The sequence below is a fragment of the Sinohyriopsis cumingii genome, chromosome 3 (assembly GCF_028554795.1).
Source record: "Sinohyriopsis cumingii isolate HCF-2022 chromosome 3, ASM2855479v2, whole genome shotgun sequence".
Lineage (NCBI taxonomy): Eukaryota > Metazoa > Mollusca > Bivalvia > Unionida > Unionidae > Sinohyriopsis > Sinohyriopsis cumingii.
Genome location: NC_142963.1, coordinates 105,261,207 through 105,280,654, shown reverse-complemented (window position 1 = coordinate 105,280,654; position 19,448 = coordinate 105,261,207). Strand labels below are relative to the sequence as shown.

At 35.7% G+C, this 19,448-nt stretch overlaps 1 protein-coding gene across 3 annotated transcripts in view; it reads right to left on the bottom strand.

Moving 5' to 3' along the window:
- LOC149803464 (protein phosphatase 3 catalytic subunit alpha-like) overlaps window positions 1-19,448 on the bottom strand; it is a 104,833-nt gene that overhangs the window by 39,472 nt on the left and 45,913 nt on the right. For 2 of the 3 annotated variants that reach the window (XM_089953173.1, XM_089953174.1), the window contains exon 10: window positions 17,746-17,823. In XM_089953173.1, the coding sequence (XP_089809299.1) occupies window positions 17,746-17,823 (78 nt within the window). Of the gene's footprint in view, window positions 1-7,423; window positions 7,448-17,745; window positions 17,824-19,448 lie in introns of all 3 variants that reach the window. The other variant, XM_089953172.1, reaches the window with a different exon arrangement.

Sequence of the window (19,448 nt, the reverse complement as noted above, 5' to 3'; positions counted from 1 at the left end):
TAAAAGTTAACAATTCATGCACAAAAGGACCATTTTTAGACATCAGTACTTCTTGTAGCGCACACTATGGTCAGCTAAAACAGCCACCTGCACATGTATTTTCAGATTAAATGCAATGTCTGATAACTTGGAAAACCATAGTCAATCACAAAACTCCACCTCTTACCACTATTATTACTGGGCAACACCTGTGGATAATCAGCTGATCCATCAATATCAAGTGACCAATCAGATATCACTTCGCTCACTAAACTGGCTGCTTTGGACATATCTCGTCATGCTACCATTATGATGGTTTAACAAACAACATATCAATTACAACAACATAAAAGCGGGCAAGTTTGCTTCATAAGCCACATTGCTCAGATCACTATAAATTAATCAGTCCATTCTGTAATTTGTCTGTTTCTTCAAACTTGAAAATAATCTCATGAAGACATATTTATCAAATGACAATTCTGCAAATGTTTGAGACACAAGACACGGCCAATTCAAATGAGTGAAGTCATATGTAACTGGTCAGTAACACTGATGGAACAGCCAAATTGTTAGCCAATGTGAACCAGACATTACAATTTTTGACTGGAGGTAAAAGTTTTTAATCGATTCCAAGTGAATTCACAAGTTGTCATATATTGGATTTAGCACGGATAAATGCTGTAAAGATTGGGTAATGGACTCCTCAACCAATTGAAACTCTAGTGCTACAAAAAATACTGGCGTTAAAATAAAATGGTTGATATGTGCACTGATTTAGTGATTTCTTGCACACAAATCTGTCTGGATGTGCAATGTTTTATGAATGGGGAAGATCATACCCTAAACCACCAAGATGCCAATACCGGTTTAGGGATTGATTTATCAAACTACAATAATGCAAGATAAAAAACCACTTCTATGCTTATTCACATTTGTACCTTTGGCCATGTAAAAAAAAAAATTATCCAGAATAGGGTAGGTGTTTTTCTTTCTTCCCCAACAGGTATTCCAGACTAACCATCAACAACTCATTTCAGTTATAAAATCTAACACTTCAAGCATGATATGGGCACTACTTTTATTATGGACTATACATCTGCATGACAAAATGCATTGCAACTACAATAAACAGAACTAGCTACTACCTAAAAGAGTCAATGGTCTACTAGAGGAAGATGTGTCACTTTTAGAGTATAATCAGTGATTACTGAGCTCACCTCTACTCCAATAGCCACTGTAAACATTATCATGCAGAAAATAAATTCAGACTAAACCAGTCTCATTTCTTACAAAAGAATCTTCAATCTCTACATTACAATTTTCAATCATTTTAAAAATTAAAATATGAATCAGGTATTGTGCACCACTCGTGTAACCACCTACCTTCCTACCCACCACACCCAAATTACTAAAAACAGGGCATAAAAGACAAAAAACAATTTAAGTTTTAAAAATAAAAAAAATTCTTCTATTACATCAAAGTAGTGGTAATATGAATTAAAATCTGCTGGAAAACCTATTATTATTATTGACTACATTAGATACCAGATTTTACAGAAAGAAAGTTACAGGCATCTAGTAAACTTTTAGAGTGACAGCCAGCAGTGCAAACAAGACCTTGCATCAATATTAAGTGAAACCCTACAGGCGAGGTCTTGTTACTCCTGTATTTCTTTTATATAACTTTGTTGATAGGTTGTTGTTGTAATGGGGTTTAAAGCCATTTTTCAGCAGAAGATAGGCTATATACGTGGTGGCCAGTATTAATGGTGGAGGAAGAACCCGGGAAAACCCTGGAAAGAACCACTGACCCACAAGAAGCTACCGGCAAGCTTTCTTACATACCCACATTAGTCAAGCCCGGGACTCAAACCCATGCAGACAGAGGTGAGATGGCAGTGATCCGTAACAGTGAGCACTTTAGACCACTCAGCCACTCAGGGCCCATCGTTGATACGTAAAACAGACCATTAATCAGAAGTCTACCTATCACAACATATAGTTATTAATGTGGAAAGTTTACAACTGACTAAACATTTAATCCCATTTTCAAGTAGGCTAGGAAATATAGGTCTATCATTGATGAATCTATGTAATAAACACAAACACTTGCGCTAGTGAACTAAAAAAAATGAAGTCTCATTGATATTTAATTTAAGAGATGCATCAAATTTTCAAGTTTCATGATTGAAACATAAACAGATCCCAACAATGAACTTTTACTACCAAATGTGAATAAAGTCACTGAAGCATGAAATAAGACTACAGCGACCTACTTTTGTGATGAGGGTGAAGTAGCTATCCAGATTCATCCCAACCCAAAGTTTTACGCATCTAGCCACAACATCATAAATACAGGGATAAAAAAAAACTTATTTCAACTCGAGCTAAATATAAAAAACTTAACCTATGCCTGTATTTTAAAAAAATGAAATAATTACCTCTTTTGTAGTTGGAGTGTAGTAATGATGAAGATACATACAATCATACAGTTTGATATATCTTGCGAATACGGATTGATAAATTAACTATAACCATTCAGTGAAGCATGAAATATGGGTCAGTGACTTGCCATTGCGAGGGTGCAATAGTCAAGATGCTGTTGTTGTTGTTGTAAGGGTTTCAGCACACAATAAACTATACATGGCAGCCAGTATTAATGGTAGAGGAAGAACCCGGGAAACCATTAGTCAAGATGCATCCTTTTACCAAGTTTCATGATTATAGCATTATCATTAACCCTTTACCTCATGCAAGAGTCTTTGGACGCCTCTACTCCATTCGCATAGAAGCGCCTTTCGACGCATCTACTCCATTCGCATGGAAGTGCCTTTTGATGCCTGCTGTAAACATCAGCCATTTTAAGCCAGTTTTCGTAGCGCCACCTTCGGGGAAAACCCCCATATCATATACTACATTCATTTCTGTGAATGACAATTACGTCAGATCACGTGGTCACTGTTTACGTTCTGGTTGATATCTGCTATTTAAAGTAAATGGGTTGTAATCTCTACTCTCCGAAATGGAGGTCGCGGATTTCATTCAGTACTTACAAAGTTTTCACGATTAGAACCACAACAATGAAAGATTCAATACCTTCGGCAAAGGCTCTGATATTGATGTAGGCAGCAATTGTTTTTATAAATTATCAAATTCAAATGACTTAGTGATGTAGATGCAGACGAAAAACTTGTAAATTTAGAGTATTATAAATGGCAGCTACGGCTGGTCACGCGGCCTCACTGACATGACGGTGAACGAGTTCTCAAGATTTTAAAGCACATAAAAATTCTTCCGTGAAAAATAATTACACACCTATAACAATTGAACTTCACTCTTAAATTTTTCCACACATAATAGATGTATACCAGAAATGTAAAATGGTTAAAATTGCTGTTAAGCATAACATACACTACATTGCTTAACAGTTAACAGGCAGGCCATTGCATATATAGTTGAATAGGTAACAGGTGATCTATTTACAGCACGCTGCACTTTGTAACTATGCTCTATGAGGTAAAGGGTTAATACAGAGCAAAAAAAGCCTGAGCTCAACACAAAAACTTGACCAAGAATGTACAACTAATATGCATGTATATGCAAAAGTTATTCCTCTTCCCTGGTGGTGGTGGGGGGGATTAGTTGGTATTCAACCCACTCAGCTATTACCTAGAACCTAGGTGGAATGGTTGGTATTCAGTGAGGGTGTACATATGTATATACGCTTTAATTTTTGAGGATGCCAATTAAGGGTGCCACAACAGCTCAGAGGCGAGCTAAAACTAAAACTAAGTCTTTTTATTGTGAAAAGTTGTGATCCAATATCCAAGAGAAGTGATGAGCAAAGGATTAATTGGACTTGTGTATCAGAGAAGCAATCTTATGCTAACCTGCATAAAGGACACTTATGAAAGTACAATTTCCACAACAAATGCTAATATGCACTGTCAGTGCTTTAAAAGTTAGACTATTCTTGAACTGTTTTAAATATGTTAGATTCTCTACCACATAACAATCTCATCACCAAAGGATGTAAAGGAACAACATAAATGACAACAGCAATGTCCATCAAAGGGCAAGTCTATGTGACAATGTAGACATCAAATTGCATCAGAAAATGCAGAATGGTTCCTGTAAGAGCTTCAAACTGATTGACCAAAGCAATAACTACAGAAGTGGACCTGAATAATCAAACTTGAGACACATCTGTATGTAATAGGCAATCACCTATCATTCAGCATTCCATTACCCATGTGTTAAGTATTGCTCAGCTTTGGTGGTTGCATGCATGATGGGATGGTTTGAATAGGGCTCCTTCATCTCAATGTGGGTCTGTAACTACATGTATGTGTAATAAATACAGTTTATTGAAAGAAAAAAGATAGAAGTGAAAGATAGGGAGAGAGCAGATAACTGAAATGCAGTGAATAACAAATTTCTGGTTATAGGAAAGCATTGTTAAAGATATATCCAGTTATGATCTGTTTCTTTTTTCCATCTATTTATGTATTTATGTATATAAAAATCCTAACATAATAAACATCATTAACTGCACTATAAAATTCTGCATATTTTATGTTCAATTAAGCTTTCAATTTGTTAGCATATACTATACGTTTAAATGAACATTATTTCTTCATACTCAACAAAACCATACACAATGCCTAAAGGCAACTAGGAACTGCCTTTTCTCTATGAAAAACAGCGGATTTGATAAATAAGAATTACATCAAACACAAAGGCTCACAACATTGTATTAGATGAAAGTTTTCAAGAAAGGGTGCAAAGGACCTCCAAGAAAAGTGCAACACACAAATAACTCAGCTGTGTGAGTGGTGTTATTAACCTCTTTTAAAACAAACCTTCAGACATTTTGGGGAAAAATGAAGAATAAACCTCAATGACTTTGAAAAGTGAGGTCTAAAGGGAACAGACAATAGGGTTCTGCACAAGGCAAAATGATTCTATGCCTGATCTAAACAGTCACCAACAAATATTCTCCTATGTAGACTTGTTAACAGGCCTTAAAGGGTGACCATTCTGACCAACTGTCAAATTGATATGATGTTCCTACAATTGGATGAATCAACAGCTCAACAAACAACACTTTCAATGCAGTAGGAAAAATAGGTCATAGCAATGAAATTGCTCTGGTGTTTCATGTAGCACCATCACCTACATCAAATATAAAATCACCTGACAATATGAACAATAAAGTTGCAAACCTAAAGCAATTATTTCTGTGCTACGTTGTATGAAACGTATTTCAGTCACCAATCTGAGCTACAGTGATGCACAATGGCACTAAAATTTCATTGTAGTGTACTAGGAAGATTGTGGCATAAGTAGACATTGTATCTGCAAACACTCAACAATGTTGATGCCAAAATATGACAACATCCATAATACCCAGGGCTGGCAAGCTGGCTAGCTCATAAGCTTTGCTTATCATCTCAAAATTTCCACCAACCACTGAAGAACCTAGACTAGCCCTTACAACAAAAAATCCACTTCTAGCACTTTTTAAAAAAAAAAAAACAACCAGCAGCCTAAGGTATTAATAGCTCACACTCAATATATTTATTAAATTAAAACAATGAAAATAATTCCTGTAATATTTTGTTAGGCCGTGTTGTAAAATTTGGTTGCCTTGCAAAATTTTCTAAAGCCAAAAAAAAGCATTGAAATTTTGGCCAATATATAACATGGCATATGAAACCTGCCTTACATGACAGAGCAATGGAAAAACGTCAATGAAATGATCCATCAAACTTACATATCAATGATCAAAAATATATTAAGACATTCTCTACATTAGTCCTTTTTTAAAACACTTCCTTGCAAACTGAAAAACATTTGAAGCTTTGGGAGGTTTTTTCCCCCCTCCATATATCCATACAACTGAAAGAAGGATTGCAATTTTATTTAATGCAATGATTCAACCATCCTCTGAACACAACAATTTTTTTGAGGAATTAAACTTGTATGTTTTAAAAGTATTCCTAGAAATATGTGGAAAGAAAATACAGCAGTTACAATTCACACCTATTTCATTTTACTGTCAGCAATTGGTAAAGCACAGGACCTAAAATTTAAGCATTGCAGGTTCAATATCCACCCTAGCCAGCCAAAGTTAGCTGCCCCAACATATCCAAGATGAATGCACTTAGCTCCCATTTCCTCAGCATGATGTAGCCAAATAAAGTATAGAAAGTGTCATTACAAACCAACCAACCATCCATCCATCTCCCTCTCTTGTTAAAGGTCAAATGTTTCTATTGAAATTTGTTTCTCAACTTAATCTTCCATACCTGAAAAACTTCATATTTATCATTAAAATTTCAACAGCTGCATTTAGAAACAGGTGCATTTAAAAAGTGTTACCCTCATAAAATGTTGTAACAGGTATTACATGCTATATTTTTATGATTCATGCAGAAAGTTTCAACATGACAAAAAACTTGTTTCTGACCTGTAAGAAGTGGCACAAGTGATCTCTTAAATATGTCTTCTCTCCCCCTCTTTCAGCATTTGAAAGGATTTGTAATGATTTGATTACTTGCAGTAAGTTTGTGAAAAAATCAGCATCGTACACTGAATTCTGTTCACAATACAGTACAATGTGGAGATCCTCATTTCCTGTATCCTTTAATAAATTACAACCCACCCACCCCAAAATAATAATGCCCCTTTTCTGTTTATTAAAATCTATTTTTTTAAAAATATATACTATATCCTGCAACCTGACAGAAGCGTGCAGTCAATACAAATCTACATTAGTGCCTGAACAGCTCATTCCAGAATGACATCACACGTGACAGCAAGCCATGCCTTAAATGTGAGCCAATGCAGTAGGAAATTTTGGGCAATCTAATTAATTTAATGGTAAATTTCTGGAATTCAATGCAGTAAAGTTGATGGAAGACAAAGATTTTGTATATATCCTGCTGTTCTACAACAACAAATTACCTTGCGAAGTTCTCTAAAAATGATCTCCAAGCTTTTGAATAATGTTGAGCAATTTCAAACAAAAAAAGCCGATTAAAAGAATATCAAAGCTTCAGAGCTTTATTTTCATTCCCACAAGAAGAATCTTGATATAAAATTAAAATACAGTGAACTTTTCTAACATGAATTCACTGGTTGGGGATATGGTTAAATGTAAGCTTAAAAAGAATTGCTTACTTTTCCAGAAACTGTAATGAACATTGTCATAGTCTAGGGTTTCCTTATATAATGGTTCCAATGTAATGCCTCTCAAAGTTTATACTTCAAAATCAACTTTCCATTTTCACCCCTCCCCCTTCTGCAAATTCATCAAGATTTCTCCGAAGATTTGCTCTGTCACAAAAGGCTTGTATATGCAACTAGGCACTCACTACTGGTTAGGTATGGGATACAACACACTAGTGCACCACCTGGTGGAAGGATGCAATCCACTTACCATCAATTTTTTCAAGTTTTTTTCCTAAAGAAAAAGGCATGCAGAAGAGTAGTAAGGATGTGCTACAATGTAATAAAATGTAATAAAAAATCTCAACCCGACTGACTGGCTGACTGGCAAACTCGACTGCTGGTTTGGATTGTAGGTTTGGGTAACTGTAACAAGCTGAATTGATACTAACAAACTATCATGAAGCAGTCTTGCACCTTGCACCCTTGACAGCTCTATCAAAATGCAACAGTGATGAAGGATTTAAAGAAAAAAATGGACATATAAGATGTTCAAGACACATAAAAAAGCCATGCAAGACCAAAATATATGCTGTCCCACATACAATTCACAAAAGCAAACATGCAATTAATGTAGAATTGTTTCTCACCAAATAGATTGTGGATCACGATGAATTATAGGGTAAAAACAGAAAAATACTCATTAGTAATACATTTATGCATATTATGTAACAAATATTTTACTTAAATATATAGATCAGAACATTTTTTCATTAATGTTAGCAAGCTGAACCACTAATGAAACATTTCCCAATATTTGTATTAATTCATTATGAAATTACATTCAACAATTTCCCATGCCCAATGTCTATTATTGGTTTTTACTTCCGATTATAAACAAGTACTTTTATTTTCCCAACAATGCAATATCCTCAAGCAAAAGTGCTATGAAAGAAAACAACATATGCCTGCCTGGTGCTCTGACTTTGGTGAAGATATGCAACCCTGAATTATACCTTAGACCTTCTGACTTGAAAATAAACAGGTTCATACCTTGCTCAGAGTGTAAGCCTTTCACAAAGTGTAATCCATGTTTGTGATGTAATATTAAAGTTATGACAGAAACTAATTTTGCTCTAGCAGTCTCAGTGACTGTGATGTTTAATCAAAAAGGCTTTATCCTTATGCCATAAGCAAGATGTCTACAAACTCTGATACAGATAAGGGCTAAAAACTTCAAGTTACAGTCCACACAAAAAATGTATATACCTGTGGATAGACGTCGAAACATATTAGGCTCCACCAAGTGGCAAGCACAGAATAAAAGGTTCTAGACCATTAATGAACTTTCCAATAGTTACAATCAAAAGAAGTCAGCTAAGAAAGTTGTTGGTAACAGTATCAGATACTACTTTTATATATTTCTTTATTCTCCTTTTTCCTCTAGCAACAAGCAAACCTGAATACATAATTTTCTACAGAAAATTAAATGCCAAGTTTTCTACCCTACAATGCATTTATTAAAGACTTTTTCCTACACAGAGAACTATATAAATTTCCCCAATTTATAAAAAAAAAATTCTGATGCCCACCCGATCCATAAAGTGGATACAAAAACTCCTCACAAGGCACAAACAGAAATACCCATATCATTCATCACAAGGACAGGCTACTGTATACATTTTGCACATAGAAGCTTTCTTATTGTTCATAAAAAGCTAGCACCAACTACACTGCCAGGCAAAGTTCAAGCTGATATTGCTTTGGTTATCTCTGAAGCTTTGTGGATGGATTTCATAACTTGTACAACATCCATTTTCAACATCTGTTTTACAAATCAAAAAGCATGTTCCAAAAAGTCGAGTTCTTAATTTAAAGTTTTTTGTGAAGAAGTATTTCATTTATTAATCAATTCTGTTACTACTCTGCTAGCTGACTTTGACTGCATCCAGAGTAGTAATAATCACAGTCAATCAGCTGCAAGATCACCACTTTTAGATGTGTTGATCTCATTCCTTATTACTTGTCTTGATAAAGCATATGTTCCAAATCTGCTTCAAATATCATCAGAAATATGTTTTTCAAGTAGTAACATTCAGATACCAGATCTAATTAAAATGCATCTATCTCACTAATTATCAAACTTGTCAGAGATTTAAATAGCATAAACCCACATTCAAAGTTTGATCAAAATCAGAATCAGAAATACGGAGTACTGAGAGATAATAAGCAACTATTGATAAATGGACAACACACAACATATGCAGGGCAACAACATAAGCTCATCTGGCCTTGTGGCCATTGAGCAAAATATATTGAACAAAGAAAATAAAATCCACACAAAGATTGACAAGGGTGAAGTGTTAAGCAGTTACCAATTATGAAATTTACTTTTAAAAATTGCTCATCAATCATGATACACATCATTACCTTGTTTATCATTGCAACTTATGTATCAGAAGGGTTCAGGCAGTTATTGTTTACATGCATAGACAATGGCCAAAAAAAGTACTTCTGAAATGCTTCATTTGCAATTGTCTTGCTGCATGCTTCTTAGCACAGTTTGTCACTTTCCCACTGATAAGTTGCACTGTCTGTTCCAGAAGATATTTTTTATTTTTAAAAAATGCATAATTTTCAACTGAAAATTAGCTGAAAAATTTAAAAGTGAAACCGTGCGTTAATTGATCAATTAAATGCGAGATAATATGAGTAAAAAAAAAAACAACATAAAGCTTAGCATTTCGTTATTCTTTTTAAAAACATCATTTGTTTACCTGAAACCCTAAAAGCCAATAATAAGGGACAATGGCAGCCTAAAATTAACAACAAGAATGGCAACAAACTCAGCCAAATGCATGCAAGATCAACTATTTAATGTGTGGATACCCCTTATCATTGAACTCATGCGAGATCTTCATACAAGTTTCTCTTCCAAGTTTAATAAACATTTGATCAAATGTATGTGTACTGAGTGTTAACAAGCTCAGCCAACCAGGTGCAAGATCACCTCATTCTTGTGAGAAATTCACTCATTACTATACACATCCAGGACCATTATGATACATGCCCAATGTGATCACAACAGGATCAGAAACAATGCCTCCCCAGTGGCAACAAACTCAAATCATATGCAAGACAAGATCATTAGTGTGTCTTGCTCATTACTGAAATTGTCCAAACTCTATATGGCATCAGTACTGTAATTTGATTTGGGTGCTTGTATTACATGGAGTTCGACAGTGGAAGAACATCAATTCTTACCCAAAGGATTTTCTATCAAGTGAGCCATGATGCTTCCAGATCAAGTTACTGTACTGATGATGTGTTTACTGTATACTCTAAACATCGTCATATAAGCTAAACATAGCATAAATATAGTAATCCCTTCATTTGACCATTGTTAGGTGACATTATTCTTGGTAGTGAGGAATCTAAATCTGCATCAGATGCGTATTTGACACAAGGTTCAAGATGGCCTTATCAGAAGAAGCTTTTATGACCTATATATTGATTCAGCATAACAAATTCCTAGAAGTCTAATCAAAATAAGATCAAATGTGCCTTCCAATGCGGCAACAAGCAACTGTTAAAAGATGCACAGTGTACTGCTCAAACAAGGCCGTATTAAAAGTTCTCATGACCCACCACATTCATGTGTGTGGATCTCACTTGTAATTGAATCCATTAAAGGTCTTGCTTATATAAGCTTACATATTAAACTCTGATCATAATCAGATCAGAAATGTGACCTCAAAGGTACTGAATAGTCCAGCCAATCAGAGAAAAGATCATATCAGTAATAGGTGTGGATATTAATCTTATTGGAACTCAGATATCTGTATATCAACTTGCATATTTAATTTTATCAAAATCTAATCAGAAGCAAGGTCGCTGGACTGTTCACAAGCACATCTTCACAAGATCTTAATATAAGCTTACAAACCAAGGGTCATCAGCATCTGAAATATAGCTTGCATGAGATCACATCTATCATATGCATAGATATTACTCATAATCAAACTCATCTGAGAAATAGAGCCTCTAGTGTTCACAGTAAGTCTGGAAAAATGGATGAACAATGGATGCAAGGGCATAATATGACCGCACAGCTTTTGCCAAATGAGCTATATTTAAATAGACTTTTTTGCAATTTGTTTATATTATTTTCTGGAATAATCTCATACATTTAGAAACCTTTATTTCAAGGTCTGGAAATATGGAATGGACTACTATTCATCCATCCATCAATGTATATTAATCGCACATAATCAAATTTTCTAAAAACTTATATTTTCTGGTTAACTGACTGCTTTTTTCAGACATGTCCGGGGGAGGGGGGAGGCAAAGGGGAAAACTAATTGTAATGACATAATACATGTGCATACTTGTTACAACTGCACTGCATTGGTAACATTTTATAGGATGCCAAACTCCTTAAACTAATCAATCCCTCCTCTAATTAGTAACTGAAAGGACAGAAAAGAACAGAACGCAATCCCAGCCTAATGCCTTAAGTCATATCCAAGATATAGAGTAACTTCCTCTTCTGACTTGGATCAAGACTACATGATATCAATGTAGGTTGACAGGATGGAACATGCAACAGTAGCAGAGTAGGTGGTAAGTAGTTTAATAGCATTAATACATTACTTGCTATTACTGAATTAATTGTTGTTGTGGGGTTTTAACGCCATTTTTCAGCACACGATAGGCTATACAGGGCGGCCAGTATTAATGGTGGAGGAAGAACCAGGGAAAACCCCTGGAAGAACCACCGAGCCACAAGAAGCTACTGGCAAGCTTTGTCACATACCCACATTATCCGAATCCTAGACTCGAACCCACGCAGACAGAGGTGAGATGGCAGTGATCCGTAATGGAGAGTGCTTTAGACCACTCGGGCCCCTACTGAATTAATGAATTTACCATTTACCAGTTAGGAGATAGGCTCATGACCTCTAAAAAATTAAAAAAAAAGAACCAAAAAAACCCCCTGGATACATGAAAACTGCATTTACCCTTACTGTGTCAGTGCCTGCTGGTTGATGACTTGGCCACATGTTGTGCTGTCACAACTGGACCCAACAAGCAAATGCCTTTGGTGAACTAAAGATCAAAGGTGAAAGGATGGAAAGGTAGAGACCTCTGAAGGTGGCTCTTATTACATCATCACCAGGAGTGACAGATAAGGCCCAAAAAGCAGCCATAGCAATAAATCTCCTGACAGAAAGATTACCTTGTTGAGGGCCTGACAAGTTTTCTTGATAGTGAGGACAATCTATCTGGAAACAGCAGCTGGCTTTGGGCACAGGGCAGACATAAAATGGGTGTTTTCTTGTCAGTCTTGTGGCAAACTAGTCCACTATTGGTTTCCCATGGCTAAAAATGTTACCATCTGGTACAGGCCAAGTGCCATGATATTTATCTTGCACAGAATGTGGTAGTCTGAGGGTGAACTCTGAGATAGATTGCGCAGTGGAGGATGCTCCATACTTATACAGAGTGATTAAGCAAGTGTACCTCCTTGTCACCTGATTTTATGCCACAACCAATGTGTTGACTGAGGTGAATAATGACTTAGGAGGTTGACACACTTTTTGAAAGCTAGAAACACTGCCTGAATTTCTGATATGAAGGTCCGCTCTTTCCCCAGACCAAGGTCCCTGATGAACTAGTCCCTTGGTCTCCAAGTGAGCACCCATCCTTGATCTGATTACTGTGTATAGATAAAAGTTAAGTCCTGGTTCTGACTTTTGCAGTGGCAATGGCAATCGTCTTTCCCGCCATGTGACATACTCAAATCAACACACAATGTCCAATGAATATAAGTATTGCCCTTCCAGATAATGCAGATGTTTTGTATCACAAAATGTGTGCAGCTTAAAGCTTCAGAGGTACTCCAGTAAAGTTAGTCTGATTCCCTGACCAATTCCATTGAATCTAATATAAAACCCAGTCTGAATTAAACATGGACAAGCCATTATCCGGATTTTACAACAAAAAACAATCATATTTCCATAATTTGTGTTTTTTGCCAAAGTCTGTATTTTAAGGGCAACTTTCTTAAGACTTGGAGAAAAATTGCAAAGGTTGGCAGATCTGTAAAAGATGGAAGAAACAACCTCTTCTTCTGTCTGGCAGCTTCCCGACTCCCAAGAAAACTCCTGAACCATCATGGACTGTGGGACCAACAGGTCTGAACAAGAATTAGCCCCAGAAAGTCTTTCCAGTCTGGAGAGAACTGTATCATGTTTAGCTCCTAAAGGCTCTGGACATGGGTCTGGGGAAAGGAAAGCCTCATTTAATGCCTATGAAAACTTCAGATTTCCTCCTCTACAATCACCTGCCCCAATGGGTGGAATGAAGAAGGGAAGGCCCTGACACACCCAGTTCTTCTGAACACCCATCCAAGTTGACAAGAATTGAAATTGCAAATACTTGACAGGACTACTGAGGTGCTGCCAGGATTTTACTCTAAAGTGGGAATACCCCATCACCAAAATAAGAGACAGTAGAAAAAAATAGAAGAAAAAAAAAAGGGGGGGGGGGCCAGAGGAATCACCTAATTCATTACATACCCAACCCTTTAAATATTCATCACTTCTGGCTTTACTCTCCTTGGGCCCTACTAAATCAAAGTCCTCACAAGATGTCTATTCCAGTCTTATATGCAGTAATCTTGGGCTATGAACTTAATCTGTTCCATATCTGTGTGTGAATGGGACAGACAAAATCTTGACAGTCTAGGAGAAGAGTGGTGACCCACTTTTTGGTTAGGCATGGCCAGAGGACACAGAAAAGGTCTACAGCCTTGCTACCTTGTTGCACAAAAAGGACATCTTTCCATGCAAGTATATTTTGTACACATCAAACAAGTGTAGTGGGTGTCCCCACAGGCGTTTTCATGGCTGCATCTGCAAAGTTCTTGTGGCGTAAATGACAATCAAAGACACCATTTGCTGAAATTAAATGCCTTAAGTAGGGAAAAAAGATCAACATCAACACAAACTGATATTAATGAAATTACGGCAACGACACCAGAATTAACATATATTTTGAGCACACATGTAGACAAAATGTTTGCTCGGGAAAGCCCAAGAAAATGATGAAGTATATTCCAAGTGATGAAAGTGGTTATGGCATTACAAAACAGTTTAAATTTGTTCTATGCTGCCAATTACTAAGTGGAGATGGGAATATTCACTGTTAAACTGGGGACTTCAGAAAGTAAAAATAATAGTCTGTAATGTATTACTATTATGAAAATTAGTTTTCCTCACCATTGTGTTTATTGTTGTTTTAGACCCCCAATTAATAACTGGAGGGGCCATTCGTCTTGGACTAGAAATACAGGTGAGTTTGGGTGTCAATGGTTCCTACTGACAATAATGCTTAACAACATGTTCCTAGTGCAAACTACCATTTAATAAGCAGTTATTTCAATACATTTTCATTAGTTTTACAGATCAAAAAAAGAAGTGAGGAAGACAAGCTTCATTATTTTTCTTGTAATCAGTTCAACAAGTCAGTGACAAATTTCTTGTCATCAACTGACAGGTGAAAATTCCTGCTTTATATGCTTGATCAATATTTGCAAAATTAAAAGGCTTTTCTGGTTGGAACCAACATATTCTTTCTCCAAATTTTTTCCAATTTTGTGGGTACCCTGTTTCCAAGATGACCACCATGATAGTCATAGTGGATCTCAGATTATTGCCATTTTCATTTTGGACATCATCAGAAGTCTTCTTGTGAAAACTTCATTTGATATGACTTCTGTTTTGGAGGAGTAATGATCAAAAGATAATCAAGATGGAAGCCACAGTCACCATACTGGATATCAGATTAGCACCAAATCAATTCGAACCAACTATGCAACACAAGAGATCTTTTCATGAAAGCAACGTGTTGAAATGACCAGCGATCTAGAAGTAGTGAAAACAAGGTTTTCAAGATGGCCACTGTGGCAGTCATACTGGAAGTCAGATCAGCTCTTTATATCTAGTTTTGGTTTGGTTTAGTTTTGTGGGGTTGAACACCATTTATTTGAAATGATAGGCAATACATTACTGCCAGTACATCTGGTGCAAAAGGAATCCAACATGACCAAAGAAAGAGCCTTGACCTCCTTGGGGCCCCAATTTTCATTCAATACCTATAAACATCAGAAGATCTTTTTAAGTCCCATGTTGACATAACCATAAATTTAGGAGTAGTAGTGATAAAGAGATTTTCAAGATGGCCATTGTGGTGACCATACTGGATGTCTGAGCAGCACCTTTATCTATTAGGACCAACATCACAAAAGGCCTTTTAGTCAAAACCCTATGGTGACAAGACAATTCAGGAGGATAACTAGATTTTATAGATAGCTGCTGTGATGGCCATACTGGATATCAGATCGGCACCATTTTCATTTAGGATCTAACTTTGAGGACAACTCCATGCTGATATAACCATCCACTCAAGAGAAGCCAGATTTTCAACATGGTTGTTTTGGGCCACTATGAATATTGACTGGCACCATATTTTACCCAGAACTAACTCAGTATCATAAGACATCTTCCGTTCAGGAGCAGCAACTAGATTTTCAAGAATTTTGGCATATCAGATATCAAATTTGGTATCATTCTGATTTACAACCAACTAGAAATTGATAAGATGATATGACCATCAATTAGGAAGAACAGTAATAACAAAATTTTCAAGATGGCTACTGGTGTGAAGTTAATATTGGATGTCTGACTGAAACTATTTCATTTAAGACCAACTAGACCATGAAATGAACGTGTGCACGCATGTGCATGTTTAATGGCAATTACACAAGTAATTTAGGAGGTTAACAATAACAAATTTGTGCTCAGAGAGAACAAACAGACCATCCCATATGTTCAGTAGAATGTAGAATGCTAAAATTTCATTACAATAATGAATGATGTAATATGTAATGTAATGATGTAAATGCTGACTGCATATTTTTTGAAAAATCTACTTAAAAGTTTCAAATTTCTTTATCCATGTCTGTCGGCATATATTCATTATTTGTCCACTCCAGAAAGGCCTCTAGGCCAATACTTTCTGTCAAAGTTTGCCATTTCCAGTCCACAGTTTTTGTAAGAAAACATCTAGATTTTGTCAGCCTTTAGTGGTAGATAGGTTTCATTTGTACATTTACTAACAGTGGCTTTTCTAATTTTAGTAATGGTGGCCATATTTTAATGCAAATCATCACATTCACATTCTTTAAAGGTCTTTCTGCCATGATGCTTTCTGTCAAATTTGAGTGAATTCTGTTCAGTTGCTTCTGAGAAGCCATTTAATGATTTTTACTTATTTCCAATAATATCATCCATACTTGATCATGGAGAAGCATCATTTTTATCAATTCAAAGCCTTTCATGACAGGCAGTTCTATGCTAGATTCTTTCAGAATTGGACCAGTAGCCTTTGAGAAGTTTAAAATATCAATTTTTAATGGCTACCCAAATTGTGGTATAGAAAGAACATACCATAAACTCATCTGCCTTACGGCCAAGCAAGCTAGAAAACAACCGACCATAATTTAAGCATAGTGTATTCTTCTACCAATCAGAACTTTAAATGTACAGTGAAAAAGGTAGCATAACTGGCAGTCTAAAACTTGTCCTGTAAAAGCATGATGATCACGAGAGATTGAGGTATCCTGGTTATAAAGTTGCCTGTTGTATTGAATGGTATCATTTCAGATCTGGAGGTAAAAGTGCAAGCTCTGTCCCACTCCACCCACCACCCCACCCCCAAAGCAAACAAAGGAAACATCATATCCTCTGCAAAAAGATTACAAGACGATATGAGACCTTTCTAAATAGTGATGAATAACTGAAATTATATATACCTTATTCGCACGTTATTGCTATTAGGTTTTATTAGTTTTAAAATATCTGAAAATGAAGTAGACATTTGGAAGACACATGTAAATAAGGACCACATTTATATATTTACATACAATTAAAATAGGAAGTGCAACTTAATGGTCAAATACATTAAAGTACATTTAACTATATGGCATTCACCGAACATACCTTCTCCTATACGAGATGAAGAAAGAAAAAGAATCTTCCATATAATTCATGCAAAAATCACATTTTCAAGACACATAAACAATGTTCGTAAACTTTATTGTGATCAAAAATCAGGTCAGACGATGCAAGTGTAACTTCCATCTTCATTGTAATTCAAGGCTAGCTCTCTTCGACTTGGAAGATTCAACTTCTCAGAATTTTCACAAATCCAACATGTAAAATGCAGTAAAAAACAAGAATTTTCTGGTATAAATATCCTACTTAAAACTCTATATATAATCAGTGCCATAAAATGTTGCTAAAACTTTTAACAATATGCACAACACTGCAAATGTAAAGATATTTATGCAATTTTCATACAATCATTTCAGTAGAGGGACATCACAACAAAAAACTCAAGACAAGGAATCTTTCAAAATCTTGCCAGAACAATTTCAGAGACAACATATGAGGACACCCAAATGAACAGGTATACAAAGAATCACCAGTTTCTAAATCTGATCACATTTGCTAGAACAAAAAAGCTTACCTTCAAACGTGTCATCTGTTTCGGATAGCAATTCCTCATCTGAGCAAATATTCAATACATTCACTAACATCTCTGTCACTGAAAAAGAGAAATATGATACCAATGTCAAATGTCTCCTGTATATTAGCTTGTCCCTGTACTCAATGTTTCTTTTAAATTATTTTCCAGTCTTACAAAATTTAACTTCATCCACTTGTTATTTCTCAAGGATTCTGATGTGTATGGGCTATTTCGCTCAATTAAATTTTTTTAACAAGAGGCTTCAATTATCCATTAAGAGCTGAGTGGAATAGTCATATGGGAACAGAATCTGTGAATCAATCCCTTACAGTATGCTTAAACAATTGTATTCATAAATGAATGAAGACGATGCTAGAGTTGTTTGTCTTAATTACTGGCACAGTGGCAGTGACAACACCATGACAATTGTACCATGTTGTATGCATGTGAACTGCATTCAACAGGCAAGATTATTTACTTCTGAATACCAAAAAAGTAATTATTTAAATTGGAGGTATTGTGAGAATTTTGCGCATGTAAATGTATACCTGCCTTTCCCAAATCCCACTCATACCAAATGATGGATACAAGTCTATAGTTGAACAAGATCACCAAGTAGGCCTAATAGTACAGAGATGTCAATTTGTCAATCAGCGTTTCAGAAAATTGATGCACACATTTTGTTGCCGTGCATTTGTTTTATGCAAAGGATTCGCATAATGCGATCAGGATTTAATATCCAATGCATTGGACGAGGGATGGCATCATGTCTACTTCGAGCATAGACATTGACTGGTTCCACGCATTGTTTGCTCCGTGTTGCACTCCTCTTTGTATAGCAGAGTGCAACGGAGGGAACATACAAAACAAGGAACCAGACTAACATAGTCAATGTTATGATGGAGTAGCTTCCCCGTATCTTGCGAGCTGTCATCTAGATGTTTAGCATCAATGCTTGTTGTACTAGAAAGTGATCTCCAGATTAAAAACAATGTGCACTAAGAATTATTAGTGAAGAAATTGAAAAAAAAAAAGCAGAACATAAAACAGTAACTGTAGATCTAACTTTAATGAAAAATGGAGAAAAAAATTTCCTTAACTGGAATACGGCACATTCATTAGGATTACCGGTGTGACTTCTGATCGCGTAGACTGCAAAAGTTAATCGTTTCGTGACGGGGTTTAAGAATTTGAAAAAATCTGCCTTCGTTCGCCACAAGATATCTGGAGAATACATAACTAAAGACATTCTTTCACAATAAAGAAATCAATAAACTTGCGTAGATAAATGTGTTATTTGGACTACAAAGTCAGTGGGTCAATGCAGAATTTGCTGGTGTTTAACTTTGCTGCAATAAAAGAAAGATCTTGAAGTTCAAGTCTAACTTATTAGAAAGAAGATGAATCATTAGCCTCTTTGATTTTTTGATGTGTTCTAAGATGAAGTACAATGAAACGGATGATAGTACACATTTTATCAAAGGTAGTAAATTAATTTGGTTAAAAAGATTTATTAGGCTTTTTGTATTGGCTTGTATATGTGTTTGGTCTATAATATTGCTTCAAAAAGATTATAAGGAAACTGTTAAAAGTAAGACTTTAAAAGCAAAATGAACTAATACAATTATTCTGTGAATGGACAATGCATTTGTTTGTTAATTGTGCATGTTGGTTTATTTGTACATTTAGAGAGAGAGAGAGTA